Genomic DNA, 26,730 nt, shown 5'->3' with positions numbered 1-26,730 from the left:
TCGGGACCTGAACTAAGCAGCCTCATTGGAAGTCTTACTCTTTCATGTCTACAACACAGAGCCCTGCAGGACACACACACCCTGCACGAGGGCCTCCGTGCATATAAAATGGGCATGGCCGTGCTTCCTGGCTGATACCCTTTTGCCAAGAAACAAACCCTAGTATTACAGGTTGATGTGCCCAGCTAATTCTCCGATGGCCATCACTGGCATATGTCTATAGCACAGAGCTGTAAAGCTTAGTTATACAGTGGTCCATATAGGTGAGATATACACACTCCCTCCACATGGAGGGCCTAGGCATTACCATGTGATCATTGAACTCTCCAAAAAAGTTAGACTGAATCTTGTTGCTTTATATCTTATAATGTGATTACGTCTTCACTTCTCATTTTATTGTTCCCCATGAGAAAAACCCAAAATGATGTCGTCTTCTAAAATTGCAACTTTCAATCCCTAAAACTGTAAACGCTTCTGTGAATACATATTCTCAGACTTCCTGCTTTTGTGCTACTTATATTTAGTAAATGAGATCATATATTGTCTGTAGAATTTCTTCTTCTAGCAAAGCTACTTGCAATAAAAATGTGCACAAACTCTAGTGAAGATTGCCCAATCCTAATGAATTATCTACTTACAGACCTGGAACTGCAGTACTCGGCTGTTGTAACCTGCCGATAGTACTCTTACTGTTAATCGCATTTAGTTTAGAAAAGATAGAGCTTGCTCTGTGGTGACCATGGAAAGTAGATCAGGAAGAAACTAAACTATGGCCATTTCCATAGTTTTTGTACATGAACTGTTTACATTATTATAAATGCTGTTGTTCACTGCCACATTTGGGTTTTCAGCAGTGTCCTTTACCACAGCCCCCCCCCAAAAAAAATCTAGGTTCTCGATTCATCAAGAAAGTCACCGGTCTTGATTAATCGGGGCCATGGAGTCAGTCATGACTCGCAGTAAAGTTGTGATATTATAGTGACTCCTGGATGACTTGTACATTTTCTTTGGTTGAATTTTGTGTCTTTTTTTTTCCCCCAGTATCACTGACAACTTTGTTTTTGTGTATACTGTATAGGCTTAAGTAGGTCGTTTGCTGTGAACTGGTTTTTTTTTATCACTTTTTTCAGGCATGTGCTCATGGAGTGAGTATGACAGGACACCCACTCCTAAAGAAAGTGACAACTGCCCTGCATTTTCTCCATTTGTAGACAGTTTGTCTAAACCGTTTCAGCATTGCTTTTTTAGCTCTTTCCAGCTTTATACTTGTCTATAAGGCTGAAATCTAAGGGATAGGGTTTCTTCTTGTGGAGAGTGGCATGTCAGAGTGAGGACACTTGTATGCCATGCATGCTTCTCTGCAAAATTAAATATGCAAATTGCCTCTTCAGAGAGGAAGAGGACATGAACTCTTGAGTCACCTATTGTAAGTAACAATCCTAAAAGTCAATATCGACCCTTTAACGAGCCTTGCCATATGAGAGGAGCATGCATGGCATATAAGTCTCCTCCTGACTTGCTAGGCCTGGCTTGTGACTCTCCACAAGGAGAAACCTTACCTCTTAGATCTCAATCTTAAGCATCTCGCCTAGCCTAATCAGATCTCTTACTTTCCACTGACGAGGGCCAACACCCCGAAACACCATGTCTGCAAATTGAGATTCTGGTTTGGCTTTTATCCTAAGTCATATGGCAAGGCTCATTAAAGGGTCGATATTGACTTTTAGGATTGCTACTTCCAATAGATGTTGACTTTGCACAAAAAAGTTCAACCTTGGTCCTATCAGACATTAACATGTTTTCCCACATACTTTTGGCCGACTTGATGTAGGGTTTGGAAACATAGCTAGACTTGGATGTTTTTCTTTGCAAGAAAAGGCTTATGTCTTGCCCCCACCCCCACCACCACCCTACTGGCCAGACATATGAAGAATTCTGTAGTTTTTTGTCACATGCAGTACACCAATACTTAGCACAAATTTCTGCAGCTCCTTTAATGTTTCTGAAAGCCTCTTGGCAGTTTGCCGTAGTAAGTTTCTTCTTGCCCTTTCATAAGTTTTAGAGGGATGTCCAATTCTAGTTAATATCACTGTTGTGCCTAACTTAAACCACTCCTTGATGACCGTCTTCAGTGTTCCATAGTATATATAATGTCTTAGAATTTTTTTTGCACTCCTCTCATAACTGATAACTATCAGTGAGATCCCTTTGCTGTATTGTAAGCTGATTATAGCTTTAGCTGTAAAATGCAACTTATAAAAAGTCAGAAAAATCCTACTAGAACAGCTAAACTTTATATGGGGTTAATCAGAATTACTGTAAATGATGGCAGCTGTGTACGGGCTACTATTTACCATGAGTTTAAAGGAAACCGGACAGCTGATACACTGGTAGCATATATCAGACGCTGGCTGCATCCAGGTTTGTTTGATGCTGCTGCATTTCAGAGAAAAATATGCTTAACCCCTTAATGGCCCAGGGCGTATTAGTACTCCCCAGGCCTACACCCCCGGTTCAGTGAGGGCTCCGGCGCTGAGCCCGCACTGAACCAGGCTTATGTCAGCTGATTCTTACAGCTGACATGTGCCCGCAACAGCCGCGGGTGGAATCGCGATCCACCCGCGGCTGTTAACATATTAAATGCCGCTGTCAATCTCTGACAGCGGCATTTAACATCGCCGAGCCGGAAGCGCGTCACTTACCCCGTCCATCGGTGACCCCATCACGTGATCGCGGGTCATCGATGGGTGGGCATAACAACCCTGGGTCTGCAGCAGACCCCAGTGGTTGTCATGTAAAGATCGCTATGAGCGCCACCTAGTGGTCGGCACTCATAGCACAGGAGCATTTCTGCTACATAGAGGTGATCTGTTCATCACCTCTATGTAGCAGAGGCGATCAGACGGTTGCTGCTTCTAGTCTCCTATGGAGACTATAGAAGCATGCAAAAAGTTTTAAAAAAATGTTTTTAAAAAAATTCAAAAAGTATAAAAGTTTAAATCACCCCCCTTTTGCCCCATTCAAAATAAAATAATAAAAAAGAAACCCCACATGCACATATTTGGTACCGACTCGTTCAGAATCACCCGATCTATCAATATAAAAAAAAAGAATTAATCCGATCGGTAAACGGCGTAACGAGAAAAAAATTCCAAACGCCAGAATTACGTTTTTTTTGGTCGCCGCAACATTGCAATAAAATGCAATAACGAGCGATCAAAACATCGTATCTACCCCAAAATGGTATCAATAGAAACGTCAGCCCGGCGTGCAAAAAAACGGCTCAGATCCCGAAAAATGGAAACGCTACCGGTCTTGGAAAATGGCACCATTTTTTTTTTAAAGCAAACTTAGGATTTTTTTTCACCACTTAAATAAAAAAAGAACCTATACATGTTTGGTGTCTACAAACTCATAATGACCTGGAGAATATTATAGCAGGTCAGTTTTAGCATTCAGTGAACGTGGAAAGAAAAAAAAAATAAAAAAATGTGGAATTACATTTTTTTTTGCAATTTCACCGCACTTGGAATTTTTCTCCCGTTTTCAAGTACTCGATATGGTAAAATCAGTGATGGCATTTAAAAGTACAACTCGTCCCGCAAAAAATAAGCCCTCACATGGCCATATTGCCCAAAAAATAAAAACGCTATGGCTCTGGGAACAAGGGGAGCAAAAAACGAAAATGCAAAAACGGAAGTTGGCCACTACTTTTTATGATTGCCCCAATCGATGGACCCTGTACCCCGAAGTGTTTTTCTAATTACCTCCTGTTGTCCTTGCCTGTGAGCAGCGCTATCACTGGCCGCTCACAGGCATCACGTGATCCCCGGCTACGGCCGGCTCTAACATCCGCTGATGTCACGTCAAGTTCCGACTGCAGCCGGGGGTTACTTCTGCGTTCCACGGTGGATGCTGGGCTGTGGGCGGGGTTACCCTGCGCATCAAACCCAGCATCCACCGCGGGGACCGCGTCACTGATGTCACGCCTCACTTGATGTGAGATCAGCGGCGGCTCACGTGATGCCTGTGAGCGGCCATCGGTATCGCCGCTCACAGGCAAGAAGGACAGCAGGAGGTAATTAGAAAAACACTTAAAGGGGCACAGGGTCCATCGATTTGGGCAATCATAAAAAGTAGTAGCCAACTCCTTTAAAAGCCACTGGGGACCGTGGTACACTGGAGACTAGTCAGAAAGGTGGATCAGGTAGCATGTATCAGCTGCCAGGTTCCCTTTAAATGTGGATATAAAAAGTCTACATACTCCTGTTAAAATGACAGCTTTTTTGTCATGTAAAATGAAATCATACCAAGAATTATAATTTGAGAACTTTTTCCACGTTGCACGTCATCGATAACGTGTACAAATCCAATGAAAAAACAAGCTGAAATCATTTTCATCATAATCATTTGAGAATTAGCATTTAAAGGCTAAGTGTTTCTTTTATTTCCACCTTCTTTTTTTCCATTTATGGTTATAGACTGATGAAATTATATTTTAGTAGAAAAAGTTTTCTTCTACTCTCTGGTGCTGGATCAAATCTACTTTCAACTCCATTGATTACTGTTCATTGCATGAGTTTATTTCGAACGATGGACAGAGATTTGTCCTGTTCGTGACAAGGAAAATCTTTCCCATACTTAACTTTAGCAAAGGTTTAACTGATTTAACAGGACAGGATCTCATTTTGTCCTTAGTACTACATATACTGCTCATGGACAGCACTGTCCTATGGCCTTGTGCATAATCCTTTATACTGAAAGTTATTGAATCACAACCCACAATAATGAGAACATGTTTTTCATCAAACCAAGGCAGTTATTTTCAAATGTCAAAACCTCACTGTATCATATGATTGTATATTCAGTCTAGGACACTAGTTATATTGTTGAGAAATTCTAATTGTGAAAGTGTTCAGCCAATACCCGTAAATGAGGACTGCTGTGAATCACAGCCGCCTACAGGAGTCGCTCCGCACACTGGATCATGTTCTTGGGCAGTCATTAGTTCTCTCAGCATCTATTGCTGATACCTCCCTTAGTAATTTACTGTTCAGGTGATGATCCTTGTATGTAAATATTAAATTACCATTTTTTTTCTTGGCAATCTACAAGCCTTGTACATGACAGCGTGTCTATTCTTGTGTTTTGCAGTTATGAAATAATAAATTAGAACAGCTTAGATTCTGCTGTGTACTGCCGCCCGGAACTTCTACTTCCTCTAGGCTACATTGTTTTTGGCTTTAAAAAAAGAATACAAATCATTAAGGCTCTGTTCACATCTGCGTTCTTCATATTAAATGTTCTGCACTGTCGTAGAAGCAGGACAGTGGAAATGACAGCAGTTTTTAGTTGGTTTACATCGCTAAAAGAAATTTTAGCATTTTTGTGTAAATTACCAATGCCCACTAACAGGATCAGACTACACAAGCTGTGATTATCCCTTTAGGCTTTCCAAATAAAAGCAGATCTGTTGTCAGATGATGTATTTCACAGTTCTATTACCTCATCGTTGTCTATATAGGCAACTTACTATAACCTCATCGTTGTCTACATCGCCATCTCTATAGAACCTCATCATTGTCTATATAGGCAACTTACTATAACCTCATCGCTGCCTACGTCAGCAGCTCTATATGACCTCATCATTGTCTACATAGGCAACTTACTATAACCTCATCGCTGCCTACGTCAGCAGCTCTATATGACCTCATCATTGTCTACATAGGCAACTTACTATAACCTCATCGCTGCCTACGTCAGCCACTCTATAGAACCTCATCGCTGTCCTGTATTGAGTATCTACAGTGGGTGAAATAAGTATTGAACATGTTACCAGTTTACTAAGTAAATGTATTTCTAAAGGTGCTATTTATATGAAATTCTCACCAGATGGTGGTGACAACCCATCCAATCCACACAGGCAAAGAAATCAAACCATAGATATCCATAAATTAAGTTATATAATAATGAGAAATGACACAGGGAAAAAGTATTGAACACACGAAGAAAGAGCAGCACAAAAACCCATGGAAATTCATGACACCAGCTAAAATCTATCAGTAATTAGAAAGCAATCCTGCAACTTAGTGAAGGATAACATTAGCTGGTTCATCTGATGGCCTATAAAAAGCTGTCTCATTACCAAGGTGAGAATTTCATATCAGTAGCACCTTTTAGAAATATATTAACTTAGAAAATTGGTGCCATGTTCAATACTTATTTCACCCGCTGTATATAACCTCATTATTGTCTACATGGGTAGTTCCATAAAACCTTGTCGATGTCTACATGGGTAGCAACTTAAACTTTCAATTGCTGTCTACATGGGTAGTTTTTAAAGATTTGACTTGCCTGAAATCATGGCCTACAACTTTTTACCTTGTGTGAGGCAAATAGCTCAATTACCAGAGTTAATAATGTACTTCGGTCTTTCATTGCCAAGTTTTTTTGTAAGTCATATTGCAGCTTGTAATTAGTTTCATGCGTCACAGCAGGAGCCGGTCAGATGTCTACAAGCCCTGATGCTGAGATATTTAGAGATCAGGGGAGTCTTAGTATGACTTTAAAGTATGGGGAACTTCCTAACCTTCTGTTGTAAGATTGATGTCCAGTATGACTTGTCTGTACTGATCCGATGTCTGCCATAAGATGCTGATAAATTAGATATGTCGTTAAAATCAAACATGTGAAGCATGTGACAGGTTATGTTATTAATGGCAAGTTCCTCTTTAAATTAAAAAAAAATATGACATAATAATTGGTGAAAATTTATCATTGTCCTTATACCAGTTTCCTGGTGTAAAGTTGAAAATTTTGGAGCAAGCCTTATTTAGGCCGTAATCTCCAATTTTTTTACAAAGCTTAGCGGTTGTGCCCGCCCCACCCAACCTGACAGATTTACTGTGTTTTCCAACGGAAAGTGGTGTTAATCATAGTATAAAACTACAAGCACATGGCTTGTGCATCTATAAAATCTCATGGCTTGTGCATTTTTTATTTTCCATCCACAAGAAAGAATGTGCCTAATTTATTAAGAGGCGTGCACTTTATAATACACTGCTCTAAAAAAATAAGGGAACACTTAACACAATGTAACTCCAAGTCAATCACACTTCAGGGAAATCAACCTGTCCAGTTATGAAGCAACACTGATTGTGAATCAATTTCTCCTGCTGTTGTGCAAATGGAGCAGACAATCTGTAGAATTGATAGGCAATTAGCAAGATACCCCCTATAAAGGAGTGGTTCTACAGGTGGTGACCATGGACCATTTCTCTGTTGTCATCCTTTTTGGCGGCTGTTTTGGTCACTTTTGCATTTTTGTCATTGCTCTCACCCCTAGAGGTACAGTCGCATGAGGCGGTGTCTACAACCCACAGAAGTTGCTCAGGTAGTGCAGCTCATCCAGGATGGCACATCAATGAGAGCTGTGGCAAGAAGGGTAGCTGTGTCTGTCAGCATAGTGTCCAGAACATGGAGCAGATACTGTACCAGGAGACGGGCCAGTACACCAGGAGACGTGGAGGGGGCAATAGGAGGGCAACAACCCAACAGCTGGACCACTACGTCCTCCTTTTTGCAAAGAACAACAGGAGGAACAGTGCCAACACCGTGCAGGTAGATTTCGCATTTGCCAGAGAACACAAAGATTGGCAAATTTGACATTGGTGCCCTGTGCTCTTCACAGATGAGAGCAGGTTCACAGTGAGCACGTGACAGAGTCTGGGGACGCTGTAGAGAACGTTCTGCTGCCTGCAACATCCTCCAGCATGACGGGTTTGGCAGTGGGTTAGTAATGGTGTAGGGAGGCATTTCTTTGGAGGTCCGCACAGCCCTCCATGTGATAGCCTGAGGTACCCTGACTGCCATTAGGTACCAGGATGCTATACTCAGACCCATTGTAAGACCATATGCATGTGCAATGGGCCCTGGGTTGCTTCTGATGCATGACAGTGCTAGGCCTCATGTGGCTGAAGTGCATCAGCAGTTCCTGCATGATGAAGACATGGATGTTTGGACTGGCCTGCCAGTTCCCCAGACCTGAATCCAATCGAGAACATATGGGACATCATGTCTCGTTCCATCCACCAGAGCCACATGGCACCACAGACTGTCCAGGAGTTGACTGATGCTTTAATCCAGGTCTGGGAGGAGATCACTCAGGAGAACATGAGCCTCCTCATCAGGAGCATGCCCAGGCGTTGTAGGGAGGTCATACAGGCACGTGGAGGCCGCACACAATACTGAACATCATTCCATTGAAGTTGGGATCAGCCTGTAATTTTATTTTCCACTTTTATTTTGAGCATCATTCCAAATCCAGACCTCCATGGGATATTAATTTTGATTTGCATTGATGATTTTTATATTTTATTGTTCTCAATGCAGTCCACTATGTAACGAATAAAGATTTGCAACTGGAATATTTCATTCAATGATATCTGGGATGTGGTATTTTAGTGTTCCCTTTATTCCCTGTCATTATATATGCACTTTGTTTCAGCGTGGTTATTAAGACCGGTGTAGAGTCAGTCCTGATAAATTCGCCCTAATGAGTTGTTCAATAAAATCTCATTGGTTATGTTCCCAAAACGCTGCGGATTTTCCGTCACTGAAATGCATGAAAAAAAACAACACGTTATATTTGCAGCATTTTGGATCAGGTTTTTATAACATTTCATCTACACAATGCTGGAAAAATCTGCAGTGTATATTGATGTGTGGTATATTTTGCCTTTTGCAATATTCAAGATGAAATTTGTGACAAGTCCACTGTGTTTCCACAATGAAATTCGCACAGTTTGGTGTGTTTCTGCAAGTCTGGAATTTCCAATGTCAAAAACCCACAGCAGATCAGTTTCATGGTGGATATATACTTATATTGGGTTGCTATGTTTAGTTTTCCTTTTTGTTCCTGGAAAAGTTGAGCGACCTTTTTTGGGGCTTCCATTATTTGTCACGCTATACTTTCTCTGTTCCTCTGCTGCATACTTGGAAAGTTTTACCATCCGGTAACTTGGGGAAGCTTGATGCAATTCCTCGGAGAGTTATATTGATATTTTACTTTACAAATCAGAATTAATTGAAAAATTTCAGCTTTACAGCAAATGGCAGCCAAAGAAAAAAATGCAAGTTTAGTGTGCTTGACTTGATGGTATGGTCTGACAATATGCACTTTCTATGGCAGTGATGAACCATTCTTCTAAGATCATTAGGCCATAACTATGTTCACACATCATGTTTTTTTTCAGCTTTTTTTTATGCGTTTTTTATGCAAATTTTCAGCTGCGTTTTACAGTACCAGCAATGTCTGACACTCCAGAAATCTCATGCACAGATCATGGGGTTTTTTTGTTGAGGATTTTGTGCTTTGCATGTTTTTTTGGAAGATAGAGCATGTCACTTCTTTCACCGTTTTTTCACCCGTTGGAAGTAATGGGTGGTGAAAAAACTGCTGAAAAAAACACACCAAAAAAGCAGGTGACCTTTTTTTCAGCGTTTTTGATGGCAAAATAGAATGAGATTATTTTTTTCACTGAACTTTATGTACATGCATAGAGACAAAAGGACAGTGAAAAAAATGCACCAAAAAATAAGCAAAACTGCAAGAAAAATCCTGATCAAACCTTCCTTGAGAGATCAGGATTTGCTGCAGATTTGTACCGAAAAGAAAAAATCATGATGTGTGAACATAGCCTAAAGGTAAAAAGTGTTCAGCGACTGCTCCTAAACTTCCTACTCTTGCTTATTAACTTATGAAACCTGTGTGTACTAGCAAGCATCCCCCCCTTTCCGTTCCAAGGTCTCCATTTATAAGAACAGTGTGGCTAATAACTGTATGGAAAGCGACTTCTCCCATGAGAGGGATGTGAGCGGTGTGATGCTGCAGGGAGGGGAGGAAAGGGTGGAACAGTCAGAATACAGGAAACCATGTGGCAGGGTCACTTCATGGGCCCCAGCTGATGTGAATGAGCGCATTGACAGAAGCAAATTAGTAAGGCTTGCAGAGTCCTGTCACGAAAATGACTGTGAGAAATGCATTTGGGTCCCCATTTCTTCTTACAGACTCTATCCAGAACTAGTCTTAAGCACTTCTTCTTTCATCTTCCAAGAAAATCAGTTGATTTCCTCTTTCGACTGGATGAATCATAGTCCCACATAAGGAGGTTTGGCATAAGTCTTCTCCTCCGAGGCTCAAGTGAAAAGTCCTCCTTTTCTTACTGCTTTGCTTGTCTCTTGTGCGCTAAGGAGGCACTGTGGGTAATACTGGCGCAGGAACAGCTGTGCCCTGCAGCTGTCTTCAGAGACTCTTTCACAGTGCCACAAGTGATTGGATTGAACGTCTCTATGTTGTGGGAATATGAGTCAAGCATTGATGAATGCCAGGGCAGAGTGGAAAAGGCAAACCATGACGTCCTCAGAGGAGTGGCCTTTCTCTTCCTCCTGTGAAATGTGATTGGAAATAATACACTTTTGAAAAAAAAGGGGGGGTCTCCTCAGACAGAATATGGTGAAGATTTTTTTTTTGAAGGGGCTGCTTCAGCAGTGTCTCGGATTTCACTTCCAAAACAGATCTTGCCCTGGATATGAGAGACTTTACTGGATTTCTGTCTTAGTTTTGTGTGCCTGTGAATGAGATGCTGAAGTCACGTCTAGACAAAAACTTGAATTTCATCCTGGATCTGGACTTTACTGGCCATACAGCGTTTGTTTGCACACTTGCACCTCCGAGGTGGCCTTCTGTGGGGCAGCCGTAGTTTATTCATCCTGCCGGTGTTGTGTGCTCTTTGTGTGGTTATTGCATTTTATTTCGGTGGAGAAAATGTCGGCTCCATATCTTTCTTGGAAATTTTTTTCCTGTCGAGGAAACCGATGATGTTGTGATTCTTGGGTTTAGGAGGAGGGAAAGCTGGAGCAGTGGTCTGACCAGGACAGGGTGGCTTTATTTCTCTTCACTGCTTCTTCACAACGAGGAAAATGTACGAGAGGCATAAAAGACGGTACAGCCTGTGCAATATATCCAAGGTTGAACGCGCTGACCGCTCGGATGTGGTGCTTTTAAAGGTAATCCACACTAGTGTCTCTGTACTTATTCTAGAAGCTTTTGTTTGCATTTTTTTAGTTTCTCTATTACTCTTCTGTTTTTTTTTCCCTTTTACGTGATCTTTGTATTGTTATAGTTCTTAAATATGAAATGCTGTCAATACCTGCAAGCTAGGTATTGGATCTCCCTCCAATCATGGACTGGCTGAGGGTCTCGCGACCTGAGTGTGACAGCCTCAGAAATATATGATGCTGTCATGCTCCAGTCGGACACCCCCAGCCAGTCCATGCATTGCTATGCGTGATCAGACCGAAATCCATGGACGTCTGCATGAGAACTAAATCTAACTCTAGATATAGCGGCTCTGATGTAAGTGGATCGCTAGCGCACAATCAAGTCAAATTTGCAGTCAAGGAAAATGGAATCGACTTTGATCTATTACACAGTAGACTTAAATGGTCGTACGTAATAATCATTATCGATCACATTCTTAAAGTTTCTGCGTCTATTGTCAACATAGCAGTAAACTTGACTGCCGGTCCATACATAGCTTAGTGTTTTACCAGTGAGTTCACCTTTTTCTTCTTCACCTTTCATTTTTACACCATCAATAAGTTTCAAAGTTCTCTAAAGATTTCCCCGTATAAAGTTTTCTTATTCTAATGATTCATTGCTCGTCTAAATTTAGCCCGTCAGAAGACAATCCCTGCAGTCTGGGAATGTTCCACTCATAACGGTTTTTTGAGAGCCTGGCAGTGTTGTTGGCACGGTACATATAGGGCAGTGCTGGCTGCCCGTCACATAAACCATATGCTGGAAGAATAGGAAACTTGCTGTCATTTCTGTGGTAATTCAGAATAAGTATAATGCTTCTACTGTGTTTTCGGATTGTCTTCCATGGGTCTTGACCCTCTGATAGGCTTATATTAAGGTCATATTAGTGAATGACAGTCTGATAGGAAACCTTCTTTGTAGTGATATCAATAATTTTGCTTTATTTTAAATTCTATTTCTATATCAGACACAATGGGGGTTGATGCAACAAGAAATCCCAAAGGCATATTGCCTTATAGCACACTGTACAAACCACAGGTAGTGTGCAGTACCAAGTACTAAACTCCAAAGACATGTATACCACAAAAAGAAAGAATGGAGCTTTATATTAAAGATAAAAAATGTATACATTTTATTGACACAGAATATGAGACAGAACAAAACACATAATAAAAAGACACGTGCAAGGGGGCTAGGATCAGTAGCAGCGAATACTGGCAGTGCTAGGGGGGGATGGGGATTACAGAGGGATACATGCCGAGTTAATCATACATCAATAAATATAGCTTGCACCCATGAATCCCCTAGAGCCCTCACTGTGGCAATAGGACTCCACAGAGTAGAGCCCTGCAAATGGACTGTAGATTATGGCAGTATCCAAATTAAGTCAGTCACTAGTAAGTATGTCAGCCATAAAAGTCCAATAGACAGAGAAAAGAACCCCCCATTGGGGCATGTAGAAAAAACCACAGTAGAGGAGGATGACAGATAACAATGCTTACCCTAGGTCAGTATATCAACAAATAGAGAGGAAAAGCCACTTCCCAACGCGCGTTTCGCGTGTAAACTGATCGGCTTTCTCAAGGGAAGGTCTTTTTATTATGTGTTTTGTTCTGTCTCATATTCTGTGTTAATAAAATTTATACATTTTTTATCTTTAATATAAAGCTCCATTCTTTCTTTTTGTGGTATACAATGGGGGTTGATGTAGCCATCAAAAAGATGCAATGGGAATCACTGGCAATTGAGTTTTGTCTGAAATGTTGCATGCGACCTCTGTTCCCATCCGTATTTCACTTCATCATTAGGTTTCCTCGTTCTGGAGATCTCGGGGGAACTTTTCACTTGCTAAGCAGCACCCCGCTGTGACTTGTGCTGCGTATTAATGATCTACTGTGGGGCAGAACAGGGAGGAATCTCATCTGCTGGATGTCCACCTGTATGGCACGCCATAACTTACGGTAATCCTAGGACAACCCTTTTATAAGGGCTTGCTCACTTTAATGGTTTTTCCTGAGGCCCCTACTGATTGGTAAAAGGAAGACCCACACCGTGTAACTGAGCAAGTTTGATGACATACTTTACAATGGCCTGGACTGAATGTGGTGCACACAATACTGCTGATGGAATTAGAGAGCTTATGTAGTTGCCTATATTGTGCTAATATATTCGGCAGTTCTGTAGAGATGGTCGTCCTTTACATCCACCCCTGCACCCGGTGGGGATCACAGCCTGTCTTCTCTATCAAATGGTGCATTTAGACAAACTGATAATCGGCAAACAAATGTTCCTGATTATTCACAGGTACAAATTTGCCGGCAATCACCAATGATCAACTAAAAGGCTGGTTTGTTGGGTGATCGGCTCATATAGGTCGGTAAAAAAAAAAATCATTATTTTTAGCAGAACATCGGCACATGTAAACAGAGGATATGTTTTTCTATAGCTTTGTTGTATGGAGACCGAGCGATCATATTAGTGAGCGTCTTGTACCCATCATTGTTCGTCAACCTGTATAAACAGTGCTGAAAGACTTGTTATATAGTTGATCATTGCTCGCTAAAGTGGTATTCCACTTTAAGTGGCCCACAAACACTTATATTAGGTATATAAAACAAAACAGAATAGGTACTCGTCCCTCCCCGGATCCATCTCTGGCTTTTAGTCGATACTCCGGTCTCAGTATTTTGGCTACAGCAGTGACTTCACTATGATTGCACACATAACCGAGCTCATCAGTGCAGCGGCAAAGAGCCAGAGCCGGACCTAGTAATGGCGAGTACGTGGTTGGTTTGTTATGTTAGATATATAGATAGTATTTATTGAAGTTGAAACCAATTTTAAGGTGTATTTAAAAGGGGTGTCCACTACTCTGACAACCCTCGTCTCAACGAGCATGGTTGCACCAGTAATATAACAACACTTTACCATTTCAGTGGTGTCGGCACTTGCTTTTTTGGGGCTCACATGATATTATGTCACGTGATCCCTGCTTTTAATCAGCGATGGCTTTACTCTCCCTGCTTTCAGATGAATTTGACATCAAGAGGAGGTCAGATCTGTGGCTGGCCGCTCACTTCTCTTGATGTCTGATATGTCCAGAGGCACGGATAGTGAAGCCAGTGCTGATTGGGCGCAGGGCTCTCATGACATAATCTCACTCGAGCGTCAGGGGAGAGAGTGCCGGCACCTGAGGAGAGTATGTGGTGTCATTTTACTGGTGCATACATGCTGATTGAGAGGAGGTTGTCCAAAGTAGTGGACAACGCCTTTAAGGCCTGAAATTGCACCATGACGCACACACTGGGGCTGATTTCCCAGGAAGTCAATTTACTTATCAGTATGTTGTTTTGATGTTTGTGAGGAAACAAGTGCTCAGAGGAACCCATACATGCACTGGGCGAACATATCAATTCCATGTAGATGTGGTCTTTGTCCTTTGTCAGATTGGAACCCAGGATTCCAATCCGAGTAATAGGTGTGAAGATCTTTATTATTTTGCGGTTTTGTGCTGGAAACCAGTGCTGGATTATGAGGTATTCTGGATAGTGACAGCTGGATTAAAATAATTGTACTGTTTTGTATGTATGCAGTAGGGTACATGCTGTACTGACGTTTCTGTTTTGTGATTTTTTCCAGATTAATAGAGAAAACTGCTGTTCACTAACCCCGTGTCCACATCCAGTCCTTCTTGAATCAAAGCAGACAAAGGACCCCAAAGGTAAGTTCATTCTTTGACTTATGGCATCAGCTTTGGAGAAGTGCAGAACTAGCTTTCCTTAAAGAGGTATTACTATTTTGAACATTTATCCACTGTTATGCCATAAATGTATAGAAGATACAGGTCCCAATGGGTGACCCACATATTGAAAACAGGGCCCTAATATGCAACTTTGAGTGCAAAGATGGTCATAATTCCCATCCATTTATATGGGAATTTCCACCATGTCTCCACTGACAGCAGAAAGTGACTGGGCTCCTATCTCGAGTTAGATATGGGTTCTGTTGGTAGGCTCCGCATCTACTATACTTATACAAGCGGTGCAGTATGAGTAGGGATGTTGTCCAAGCCAGACCACAATTTACCAGGGCTGTGGAGTCGGTAAGCCACAGTTGCGACTCCGACTCCTGGATTTTATCAGGTTCCGGCTCTGACTCAGACTCTGACTCCTTCATAAATGGCCAATTCGTAACAATAAATTTACTGTTGTAAAATATTAACATCGTGCTTATTCAGTTTCTCACCATCATATAAGTAATCAGACCACTTAGAGCAAAAACTATATTTATTAGAATACAATTAGAATATAGCAAATAACTTTTTATAAACTTTTCTAAACTCTTGTAAGTAAATATGCAATAAACACTGTTATGCAGTTAATAAGAAGAAATCTATAAATTTGTCCTCAGAAAAAGTATTGCCTCTGTCAGATCCTCCTTCATGGATGCCCTCAAATCTGATCTCTAATTATTTTGAGAGCACTGAACAACCTCTCTACACTAACTTGGGTTGGTGGCAAAGCAGTAACCACTCGGGCAACATCTCTGACAATGTCTGGATACAGAGGAATCGCTTGTTGCACTGTTATTTTTGATGAACGGTCACATTTCTCAATTCCTTTTAGTGCACATGAAAAATTCTGCTGAAATGTACTGGCTGTGTTCTTTGATGGGGATGACTCTTCTTCTATGCGGGAACGCTTTGCACGGTCCTTGTGATCCAAATATTTTTCGAAATTAAATTCTTCCATTAGTTGATGATGAGGGTGAAGATGTGGCAGGACGACCAAATTCTTCTTGTTCCTCCTGACTGTTCTGTAACCCTTTCATCCTTACTGCTATTTCAAACAGAGCTTCTTTTCCTTTAGTTAGCTGTTGATCATCTAGAACAGGGGTGGGCAATTAATTTTCCCGAGGGGCCACATGAGAGACCGTGACTGTTGGGGAGGGCCGAACCAATAGGCTGAAATTAATTCTGCTCAATATTAATATTAACATGAGCATGAGCCCCACACAGCCTCCCCATGTCCAGCATGAGCCCCACACAGCCCCCCCATGTCCAGCATGAGCCCCACACAGCCCCCCCATGTCCAGCATGAGCCCCACACAGCCCCCCATGTCCAGCATGAGCCCCACACAGCCCCCCATGTCCAGCATGAGCCCCACACAGCCCCCCCATGTCCAGCATGAGCCCCACACAGCCCCCCCATGTCCAGCATGAGCCCCACACAGCCCCCCCCATGTCCAGTATGAGCCACACACAGTCCTCCCGTGTCCAGCATGAGCACCACACAGCTCTCCTGTGTCCACCATGAGCTCCACACAGCCCCCCATGTCCAGCATGAGCCCCACACAGCCCTCCGGTGTCCAGCATGAGCCATACACAGCCCCCCATGTCTAGCATCAGCCCCACACAGCCTCCCATGTCCAGCATGAGCCCCACACAGCCCTCCCATGTCCAGTATGTGCCCCACAGAGTCCTCCCGTGTCCAGCATGAGCACCACACAGCTCTCCTGTGTCCACCATGAGCCCCACACAGCCCTCCCGTGTCCAGCATGAGCCATACACAGCCCCCCATGTCCAGCATGAGCCCCACACAGCCCTCCCAAGTCCAGCATGTGCACCACCCACCCCCCCATGTCCAGTATGAGAGCTCGAGAGCCTCCTCATGTCCAGCATGACAGCCCTTCCAAGTGTCCAGCATGACAGCCCCCCAGTGTCCAGCATTAAAGCCCCCCAGTGTCTAGCATTAAAGCCCCCCATGTCCAGCATGAGAGCCCCCCTAGTGTCCAGCCTGACAGCCCTCCCTAGTGTCCAGCATGAAAGCCCCCCCTGTGTCCAGCATGAGAGCCCCTCTGTGTCCAGCATGACAACCCTCCCTAGTGTCCAGCATGAGAGCCCCCCTATGTCCAGCATGAGAGCCCCCATGTGTCCAGCATGACAGCCCTCCCTAGTGTCCAGCATGAGAGCCCCCCCTGTGTCCAGCATGAGAGCCCCCCTGTGTCCAGCATGAGAGCCCCCCTGTGTCCAGCATGAGAGCCCCCCCTGTGTCCAGCATGACAGCCCTCCCTGTGTCCAGCATGAGACCCCCCTGTGTCCAGCATGAGACCCCCCTGTGTCCAGCATGAGACCCCCCTGTGTCCAGCATGAGACCCCCCTGTGTCCAGCATGAGACCCCCCTGTGTCCAGCATGAGACCCCCCTGTGTCCAGCATGAGACCCCCCTGTGTCCAGCATGAGACCCCCCCTGTGTCCAGCATGAGACCCCCCCTGTGTCCAGCATGAGACCCCCCCTGTGTCCAGCATGAGACCCCCCCTGTGTCCAGCATGAGACCCCCCCTGTGTCCAGCATGAGACCCCCCCTGTGTCCAGCATGAGACCCCCCTGTGTCCAGCATGAGACCCCCCCCTGTGTCCAGCATGAGACCCCCCCCTGTGTCCAGCATGAGACCCCCCCCTGTGTCCAGCATGAGAGCCCCCCCTGTGTCCAGCATGAGAGCCCCCCCTGTGTCCAGCATGAGAGCCCCCCCTGTGTCCAGCATGAGAGCCCCCCCTGTGTCCAGCATGAGAGCCCCCCCTGTGTCCAGCATGAGAGCCCCCCCTGTGTCCAGCATGAGAGCCCCCCCTGTGTCCAGCATGAGAGCCCCTCCTGTGTCCAGCATGAGAGCCCCCCCTGTGTCCAGCATGAGAGCCCCCCCTGTGTCCAGCATTAAAGCATCTCTTGTGTCCAGCATTAAAGCCCCCCATGTCCAGCATTAAAGCATCTCTTGTGTCCAGCATTAAAGCCCCCCTGTGTCCAGCATCAAAGCAAAGCCGTCCCTGTGTCCAGCATTAAAGCCCCCCCTGTGTCCAGCATATACTTACTTCACTCCCCGTTTCCCTACGCTCCTGTCTCTGATGCACTGACTCTACACAGTGTGCAGGCTGATGCCATTGTGTCAGCTGTTTCTAACGCTGATTGGTGGAAGAGGGAAGTGGCGGCCCCTCCTCCACCAATGCATTCACCGCGGATTGAGACCACGGATTGAGACAGCGGTGACGGTGTGCAGGCGGGCAGTGACGGCGAGCGGTGACGGCGTGCGGTGCAGTGCGGCCCGTGGGCCACTGTTATCAGCCCTTCGGCTGTCTCGGTCCGCGGGCCGGACTGGAACAGCCAGAGGGCCAGATGTGGCCCGCGGGCCGCACGTTGCCCAGAACTGATCTAGAAGAATCCGATGCATTGGGTCTACATAAACAGCTGCGAAAAGAGCTTTATTTTGTAATAGTAGCTCCTCTCTCCGTTTCATTGATGTAGCAATGCCACTTGCAATTTCACCCTCCTCTTTGGGACAGGCGAAACATCAGGTTCTTCCACTCCTTTAAGAAAATACCTGGAGTTAAGTCCTCTGCTTGTAATTTTTTAGTCACTGTAAATGGGTGCTCTAGCAATTTTTCCAGCTCAGTCACCTGATTCCACTGACTTTCATTTAGCGTCAGTTGAGGGTTAGCCATGTCTACAAGAAAGGTTTTCAGTTCAACCAAGCGCTGAATCATTAAGTAAGTACTGCCCCATCGTGTGGCTTGATCAATAATTGCCCCTTTTCCAGCACATCTCTTCAAAATTGAGTCAACTTTAGGGGTTCTGGCAACAGTAGCCAATTTTCTCACCTTGCCAATCAGTGCAGCAGCATGTCCTTCTTGCAGACTGTCTCTTATAGCCAGCTGTAGCGTATGCACAACACTGCGCATGTGATGAATGAAAGAACGTATTGACACAGTTTCAACAAGATCATCTAAACTATCATGTTGCTGTTCATCTGAAGCAACTTCAGTTTGCTCCTCAGTTACAATACTGTGTTCCTCTATTTCAAACATTTCTGTGTCTGTGGACCCAGAATGTTCTTCTAGCTGCTGGTCACCATCATTACTCTCATTCATTAGCTTAATAGTACTTATCATATTTGAAGCATTGTCGGTTACGACAGAAAGAACTTGCTCTTTTTTAAGTTCATAGTCTTGCAGAACCTTTTCCACCAAGACCTGGAGAAACTCACTGGTGTGATGCGCTTTGGTGTCTTTTACTGCCAATGTCTTGGTAACTATTTCATTTTTGTCACAAACAAATCGGACATTGATGGCAAAATAGTTCACTCTGTGACGTGTGCAGGCATCCATTTTAAGAAACAAAAAAACTCTCAAGGGACGCTTTCTAAGTTCTTCCTTTTGTTTAAAAGCTTCTTCGATTACTAATTTTCTAATACTCTCTCTCTCCAGAGAAACACCAAGCTTGCGGGCCATTTCCCAATTCAGACACATAAAAGCTGGTCGTGAAAATAATGAAATAGGCACACTATTCTTTACAACAAGCTCTATGATCTGTTTTTTTAAATGTATCTACTGTCATTGTCACAGTAACTTTGTCACTGACAAAATATCTTGCAACTGATGGCTGCAAAGTTCTCTGCTCCTTTGTTTGGCTGGAAGAGATGGGCACTGGTTCATTGGTTTGGATGCAGTCTTTCTCATCCACTGCTTTCAGTACTTCTGGATGAAAGCGCTGTAAATGTCTCTTTAGATTAGAAGCTCTGGTGGGAGCATTTTTATCTTTGCCTGAATATGCACTGATCTTGGCTTCGCAGCATTTGTTTTCGTCTGGATCATTTGTCATACACTGACAGACATAATGTTTTCTATCTTGAGTGTTGGTGAAATGTTCAAATACAGCTGATTTAATGTGACGCTTCTTTGACATTCTCAGGTTTTTAATTCTGCATTCACAATCCAAATGACAATTGTTTTTCCTAAAAACAATTGTACAAAATTATTGTCAGGTCGTACAACTGATATAGTGGTCAGTAATACTGTTATTCCTCATGTACTCACTGTTAACTGATGCAAAGTTTGTTGAAAGGATAATACTTCTTACAGTCTTCCTCTTCTGAGTAGCAGCTGTGAGATGCTTGGAAGACGCACACCTAGTAAACATCTAGTCTAGAGGAGGAGCTTTACTACTAAGAATTTGCAACACATTTTCACTTTCCGTTTCATACATTGTAAGTAGGGAGGTTGGGGCAGCATGAGGTTAACCAAGTATAAGATTAGATAAGGGCAGTGGAGAACAGTGACACACAAGAAGTAAGAAATGTCTCTATCTCCAGCAGAACTGCTTATCACTATTGTTCATAGTTTGATATAACATATATATTTGAGTAACATTTATAAAATTCATATGAAAGTTCAATTATGAAATATTAATACATTTTTTTTAAAGCTGGAGTCGGAGTAGGTACATTTCTACCGACTCCAACCAAAACTAACTCCGACTCCACAGCCCTGCAATTTACCCACATCTGTTATGGACTACATGTCCCTCATCAGTGCAGAACAAGGTTTGGCTGTCTCAATGAGACGTTCATGACACAGTTTTATGGTTGACTATCTCCTCCTAAAGGGGCTATCCAGCCTTTAAAATTGATCTTAAATCATTGGAGGTCTGAGAATTTACCCCACCCGCAGATCGGCTGCTCGAAGGGTGTGTTGTGCTGTGCAAGCACTGCGGCATCTTCAAGGCTAATCTTGGCTTGCAGGCTGGTTCCTTCTTGCCTGCGCCTTATTTTCCTTAATAGGTGGTCAAGTTATTGAAGACACTAACTATCCTTAGGCCCAGTAAATGCAGTGTGTAGCAAAAGAATACTTTTTTTTGTTTTTAAACTATTTTAAAGTGTCTGCTGTGCTTTTCTAAGGGGCAAATCTTAAAAAAATCCATATAGCACAAAGTATCACTTTGTTTTAAGTAGACCTTTATTGTATAAAATGTACTTTTTTTCTTGGTAGTAATTTATCCACATGAGACTGTTGTGTTCTCTATTGTTTAGTGCTTTAATTGCCCAGTCACTATTGTGCTAATCCATTGTTGAGTTCCTCCATGTACTGTATGGCTCATTGTTATCCTGACAATTCTGTGTGCGTGTAACGTTTCAGAAAATTAAAAAACTTTGTGGAGTGAGTGTGTGTCTGTACAGATCTAGCAGAGCTGTCAGTGTTGTATTGAGGACACTTCAGCATTTGTGTACGTGCACATGTACAAAATTTGCAGCAGAAAATTCTGCTGCAAATCCTGATGTGTCGGCAGGAAAAGCACATTTTTGTTGCTTTTTACATGCATTTTGTTACGGATTTTTCCCCACTCATTAGTATGAGTAAAAAATGCTGCAAAAACACTGAATTAATTGCCATGCACCAAATCTGCAAGGAAAAAATAACCGATGTGTGCATGAGACCTCAAGAATCTCATTCATTTTGCTGGTCTAGGAAGTCCTTCAGGTTTTGTGACAAAATTGTGTGCAAAAAAAGTGACAAAAATGCACTGTGTGCGCATACCCAATTTTAGAGTTGATTTTTTTCCCTTTTTTTCCTGCAAAAGACCCTCCAAATTTAAAGTGAAAACAAATTTCTGTTAAGTGTAATTGTGTAAAATAAGCATTAAATATATATATATATATATAGATCGTTGTTCGAAAGTTTAAAAAATTTACCTAAGGGTCGAGGAATGTTAAACTAAGAAACAACCATTACTTCCTTGTAAAATCTCCACCTCTCTAATGCCAGTGCTTTTTTTTTCCTGCTGCTGTGACCTGCCTTTTATACATATATGATAGTCATAGCCAATTACTCGACTTAGTGGTGACGCTTGCATGAATGGCACAAGCCCGCCTAGTCCAGTGATTGGCTGCAGTGGTCATGCAGAAGTATAGCATGTCATCGCTCCAGATAAAAAAATAAAAAACTAAGACTAGATAATTGGTACCTTATGGCTGAGGGATTAAATCGGTGGATAATGAGTGTTTATATATACATATCTAATCTATGTTTTATCTAATCTATTATCTTTTTAATTGTGAAATTCTAGAATGCAGTAAGTTTCTGGAAGAGACCCTTCATGCAGAGCAATCTCCTCCACACACCCAGCAGGGGGACCTGGCGAATAACTCTGGCTTGGGCTACATGGCCCCTGAAGTACTGGATGAAATGATCTTTACCAAGGTGAGTTCTAGCAAATGTTTGTGCCGGAAGGTAAAAGTCCTGGAGATTTGGTGTTGATGGAACATACAAAAACGACTGCCATCCAAGGCGCTTGAGTTCTCGTATGAAAAGGGCTGTCAGGACCACCAGAGCGTCAGTACTGGTCATTGCCAGGAGCTGATGTATTTTGCACCAGTAATGTTATGTATGATCCCAATGAGAAGCACAGAATGCAGGACATGTGGTGCAGTGTAACACAATTTCTGTTTTACTGCTACTGGGTGTTAATTACTAATTGTTCTACTGAACTACTGGTAATTACCTCTTAGAAAAAGGCCTACAGAGCAATGTTCATTCTAAGTAGGCTCGTTTTATTATCTCATACATATAATCATCATGTCTTCCATAATGAAATGTATGAAGGTGCTTGTTAGGAGTTCCCGTTCTGTAGGCTACCACCCCATCTCACACATATAGTGTTTCTCATACTCTTGGATGAGGTATGTTAATGTACATTTTGTCACTTGGGATTAACGCTAAAATTACTTTTTTCTTGACGACTAAATGAGGAAGGAATAAGAAAGACACAGTGTTGGACTGGGGGGCCAAGGCCCATCAATAGTATTGTCTCTGGGGGACCATTGCTAAACTGCGTGCAAATATTACATCACCCTCATTCATAAATACTTCTATATAATAAACTGGATAGTTTGTCAAAGGATTGATGAGATGAGTGAATTTGAGTGGCATTATATTCTTCATGAATTTTACAAAAAAATCCTATTTTCTAGATTTCGGATATTTTGAAATTCGCTCCACCCAAATTCAGCAAAATAGCAGCCATTTGGGGCTGTCATTGAGCTAAACTGTAGAGGGCCAGGCAAACAGTTAAAAAAAAAAAAAAAATTATATATGTTGTACTCGCCTCAGCGCTCAACTGTCCTGTAGCTCACCGTCCAGCCTTGCCTCTTCATCTCTCCTTCCCACGTGGTGTGCATCCTCCTCGACCCCTTCATTGCAGGCCGTGGCTTATGGCACGTCACTGTGCGCCGTGTCGTTACTGCCCACATTGGTCTGCAGGACATTACATTGCATGTTGCCCAAGGTACGACACAGCACGCAGTGACATCAGAGGCCTATGCACGCCAGAAATCACAGCCTGTAGTGAAATGACCGAAGGGCATGCACACGACCGGAAAGGGGAAAGGAAGCCATGGTGGGAAACGTGAGCGTTCAGGCGATGAATTAATTTTTTTTCTTACATCCTGTGTTTACTACAGAATCCAGATCAATTCGATTTGCAGCGAATAATATCAATGCAAATTCAATGTACCTGTAAAATCCGCACGACTTGTCAGATTTGATCGTGTGTAAATGCTACTTTTGTCTGTACTCAATGATTGAAGTATATTGTGCCAGCTACTGATCATCTAGGAAGGTGGGGGCCCACTCATATACAGGGGCCCACTGGGGGGATGCACCTGGTCCCCTGTGGGCCAGTTCGAGCCTGAAGACACAAACATGTTAAGCGGATCAGGATTAATCATTAATGGGCAGGATTATTAAAGCAAGTGAGAATACACTTAGGTTAATGAGGCATGCACAGATGAGTGCACTAATTTTCAGCAGAGTGAAGTTGTATCGACTATAAAGGAGGAAAAAAAATCTTACAAGAAGTATTTTCTAATTATAAAGTAATGCAGCACAGCCTAGAGATCATGATGTCACGTCTACTGTCCTGATCCTCCTCCCTAAAGCCATGCTTCTGTGTCCCGTTCTCTTCTGTGTCTTGCCTGATGCCAGACGACTTCTTTATCTTCGCTCTATTAGTCTGTGAGAAGCTAAAATGTTTTTTTGTGATTTGTTGTGAATCTTTCTTAGCCTGCACTGTATAATAAGTATTTCCATATGTGAAGGTTTAATACTATGGTAGTATACAGCTGGTGTCCACAGAGGCGCTTGTCTTACAGGCAGAGATGGCTGGAGTGCTTCTCACAGACGGATGAGTCCTGGTGAGATCACGTCCTGTTCTCTCGTACTTCTTCTCTTTTGCCGTGTGAAGACATTGTTTTTTTCATTACTGAGGATGACCGAGCACTCAGTATTAGTAAGCGTGGAGTCAGAAGTAGGCCGCAGTGCTAGCAGTAAGACTTTACACTGTACAGACCTGACATGGTAACTTGCCATCCAACAGACTGTGCCGGGTGACCTGCCTACTGCAGAATCGTAGGTGCATGTGCTTCCCGTCACATTGTGGGGCCAGTACCTGGAGCGTCAGTGCATGTAATTCCCAAGACTCGCATATTTTTTTTTCTTAATTTAACTTCGGAATGAAAATCCACTTCTGTGTAGATATTAACCTGAGTTTACAGCTTAAATTAACTGCACCGATCTCCGCTTCTCTCATAAACTCACCCACTGTTCGTATGGCCTGTAGGGGCTGATGAGCAACATCCATTCACGACCCCTCTCTGAGCTATAATGGAAGTTGGCTCAATTTTAGTTGGGCTCCAGCCATCCTGTTATTTCAAGGATCGTCATACATCTGAATGGCGGCTATATAATACCAAATACGGCAGACAATCACATCCAATTGACCTGTCAGTGGATGAAAGAAAAGAGTCCTGTTGTTCACCATAATCATTTGGTACTGTTCAACATATTCCTATTCGTTCTAGATGCTGTAGCAACTAGGAAAAATGTACTTTCCCAGTTCTGTATTTACCCTTTTTAGAAGGGTAACATTATGTTCCACTATTTAGACATTGATGACTTGGTTAATTAGGTGCAATAATTAGTGGGGACGGTAACATTCTGCTCCCACGCCTTCATCCCCTGTTTTTATATAAGCTCTGTTTTGAGGGGTCATGCCTTCCTGAGAAGATTAGTTCTGTCTTGTTGCTTGCCATTAGTGTTTAGAGTCATGTAGTCATGCTTGTAGAAGGAATTATGTTCCAGGAAAGTTCTGAACTGAAGGGAGTATAAAACTGCGATGGTTACTCTTTCTCAGACTCATCATTTTTAGGAGAAGATTGTTGAAACGTTTTGTTATTGAGTATTTGATTTCTGGGAAACCATTAGATTATTTCAACAAGGGAATGATTGGTAAGAGACCGATTAAATCCCAACAATTGACAGGTTGAAACCGATTGTAATACGGTAAAATCATTGATTGTACCGCTTCTACTTCCAGCTTGAAGATGCTGCCAGCTCTGGCTCAGAAGACACTTCATCTCTAGAAAGGAACTCTTCAAATGGAAGTGATATTACCCTTTCCCGCACCTTAATGGAGAGAAAGAACAGAGAGTTGGACAGTAGCGCCATGGATGCATCTGGAAAGACAAGGAACTCTGAGAAGACTAATTTGTCAGAAACTGAAGGAGAAAAGATGGGCAGGATTAACGAAGTGTCTCCAAACACTGTCCATTCCAGGAGCACCATCCGCTCTCTATCTCCTTCCAGAAGGCACAGCTGGGAGCCTGGGAAGCACAAGGGCAATGACCCTGATATCAGTCACAGGAGGTAGGATTGCATATTACTGTGCAGCAAATTGAGTTGTATTTTCAGAGTAAGGGTACGCTCACTTCTGTGTATATAAAGTAGCTGAGATTCTCAGCCAGAAAAGTTGGAAAGTGTCAGGCAAGTGTCATGTGTTTTTTTGTTTTTTTTTCACCTAGCATCCATATGCCATGCAAGTGTTATGCCAGTGTGCGTTTTTCCCTCACTTAGCATCTGTATCACATACATATGCAATCCATATGCAATGCGTTTTTAACACCAGCTTTTACATACAGATATTCACTGTCATTTCAAGCTAGTTTTCTAAATAATAAAACAATCTTATATGCAGAGATAGATGGATAGAAATATGTCAGTGAGATTTCTAATCAGTGTTTTGCATGTGTAGTTTTCTGTACTTGTATTTAGCTAATAAATAAAAGAAAGAAAGAAAGGCATGGGGTCCCCCTTTTATTAACCAGCTGAGGGAAAGCAGACAGCTGGTGGTGTTATTCTTGGAAGGGGCCAATATCTACAAACGTTCCCAACCTATTAATATCATCTCACAGCTGTCTACTTAGCCTTGACTGGTTATTAACCCCTTTACCACTTTGGGTTTTTCCGTTTTTGCTCCCCTTTTTTCCAGAGCCATAACTCTTTTTTTTTTTTTTTTTTTTCTGTCTATATGTTCGTGAGAGGGCTTGTTTTTTGCAGGACGAGCTGTACTTTTGAACGATACCATTGGTTTTACCGTATTGTGTACTGAAAATTGGGGGGGGGGGGATTCCAAGTGCGGTGAAATTGCAAAAAAAAGTGCAATTTCACAATATTTTTTTTTTATTATGTTAACTAGATTCCTAAAACTGACCTGCCATTATGATTGTCCAGGTCAGTATGAGTTCATAGATACCGAACATGCATAGGTTCTTTTTTATTTACGTGGTGAAAAAAACAATTTGAAGTTTTCCGGTGCCCGTAGCGTCTCATTTTTCATGATCTGGGGCTCAATTTTTCCTCCCCGAGCTGACGCTTTTATCGATACCATTTTAGGATAGATACAATGTTTTGATCGCCTGTTATTGCATTTTATTGCAATGTTGTAGTGACCAAAAAAACGTAATTCTGGCATTT

The 26,730-nt window shown here is 42.7% G+C and overlaps 1 protein-coding gene across 4 annotated transcripts in view; it reads left to right on the top strand.

Annotated features, from left to right (window-relative positions):
* Positions 1-26,730, top strand: part of AKAP13 (A-kinase anchoring protein 13) — a 269,973-nt gene that overhangs the window by 178,537 nt on the left and 64,706 nt on the right. For all 4 annotated transcript variants that reach the window (XM_073653290.1, XM_073653288.1, XM_073653289.1 and 1 more), the window contains 3 exons: positions 14,741-14,822; positions 21,989-22,122; positions 25,295-25,623. In XM_073653290.1, coding sequence (XP_073509391.1) covers positions 14,741-14,822; positions 21,989-22,122; positions 25,295-25,623 — 545 coding nt within the window. The remainder of the gene's footprint in view (positions 1-14,740; positions 14,823-21,988; positions 22,123-25,294; positions 25,624-26,730) is intronic.

The sequence above is a fragment of the Phyllobates terribilis genome, unplaced genomic scaffold (genome assembly GCF_046119375.1).
Source record: "Phyllobates terribilis strain yellow unplaced genomic scaffold, ASM4611937v1 Scaffold_11__3_contigs__length_659146591, whole genome shotgun sequence".
Lineage (NCBI taxonomy): Eukaryota > Metazoa > Chordata > Amphibia > Anura > Dendrobatidae > Phyllobates > Phyllobates terribilis.
Note: the sequence above shows the minus strand (reverse complement) of the source record. Positions and strands in the feature narration are given on the sequence as shown.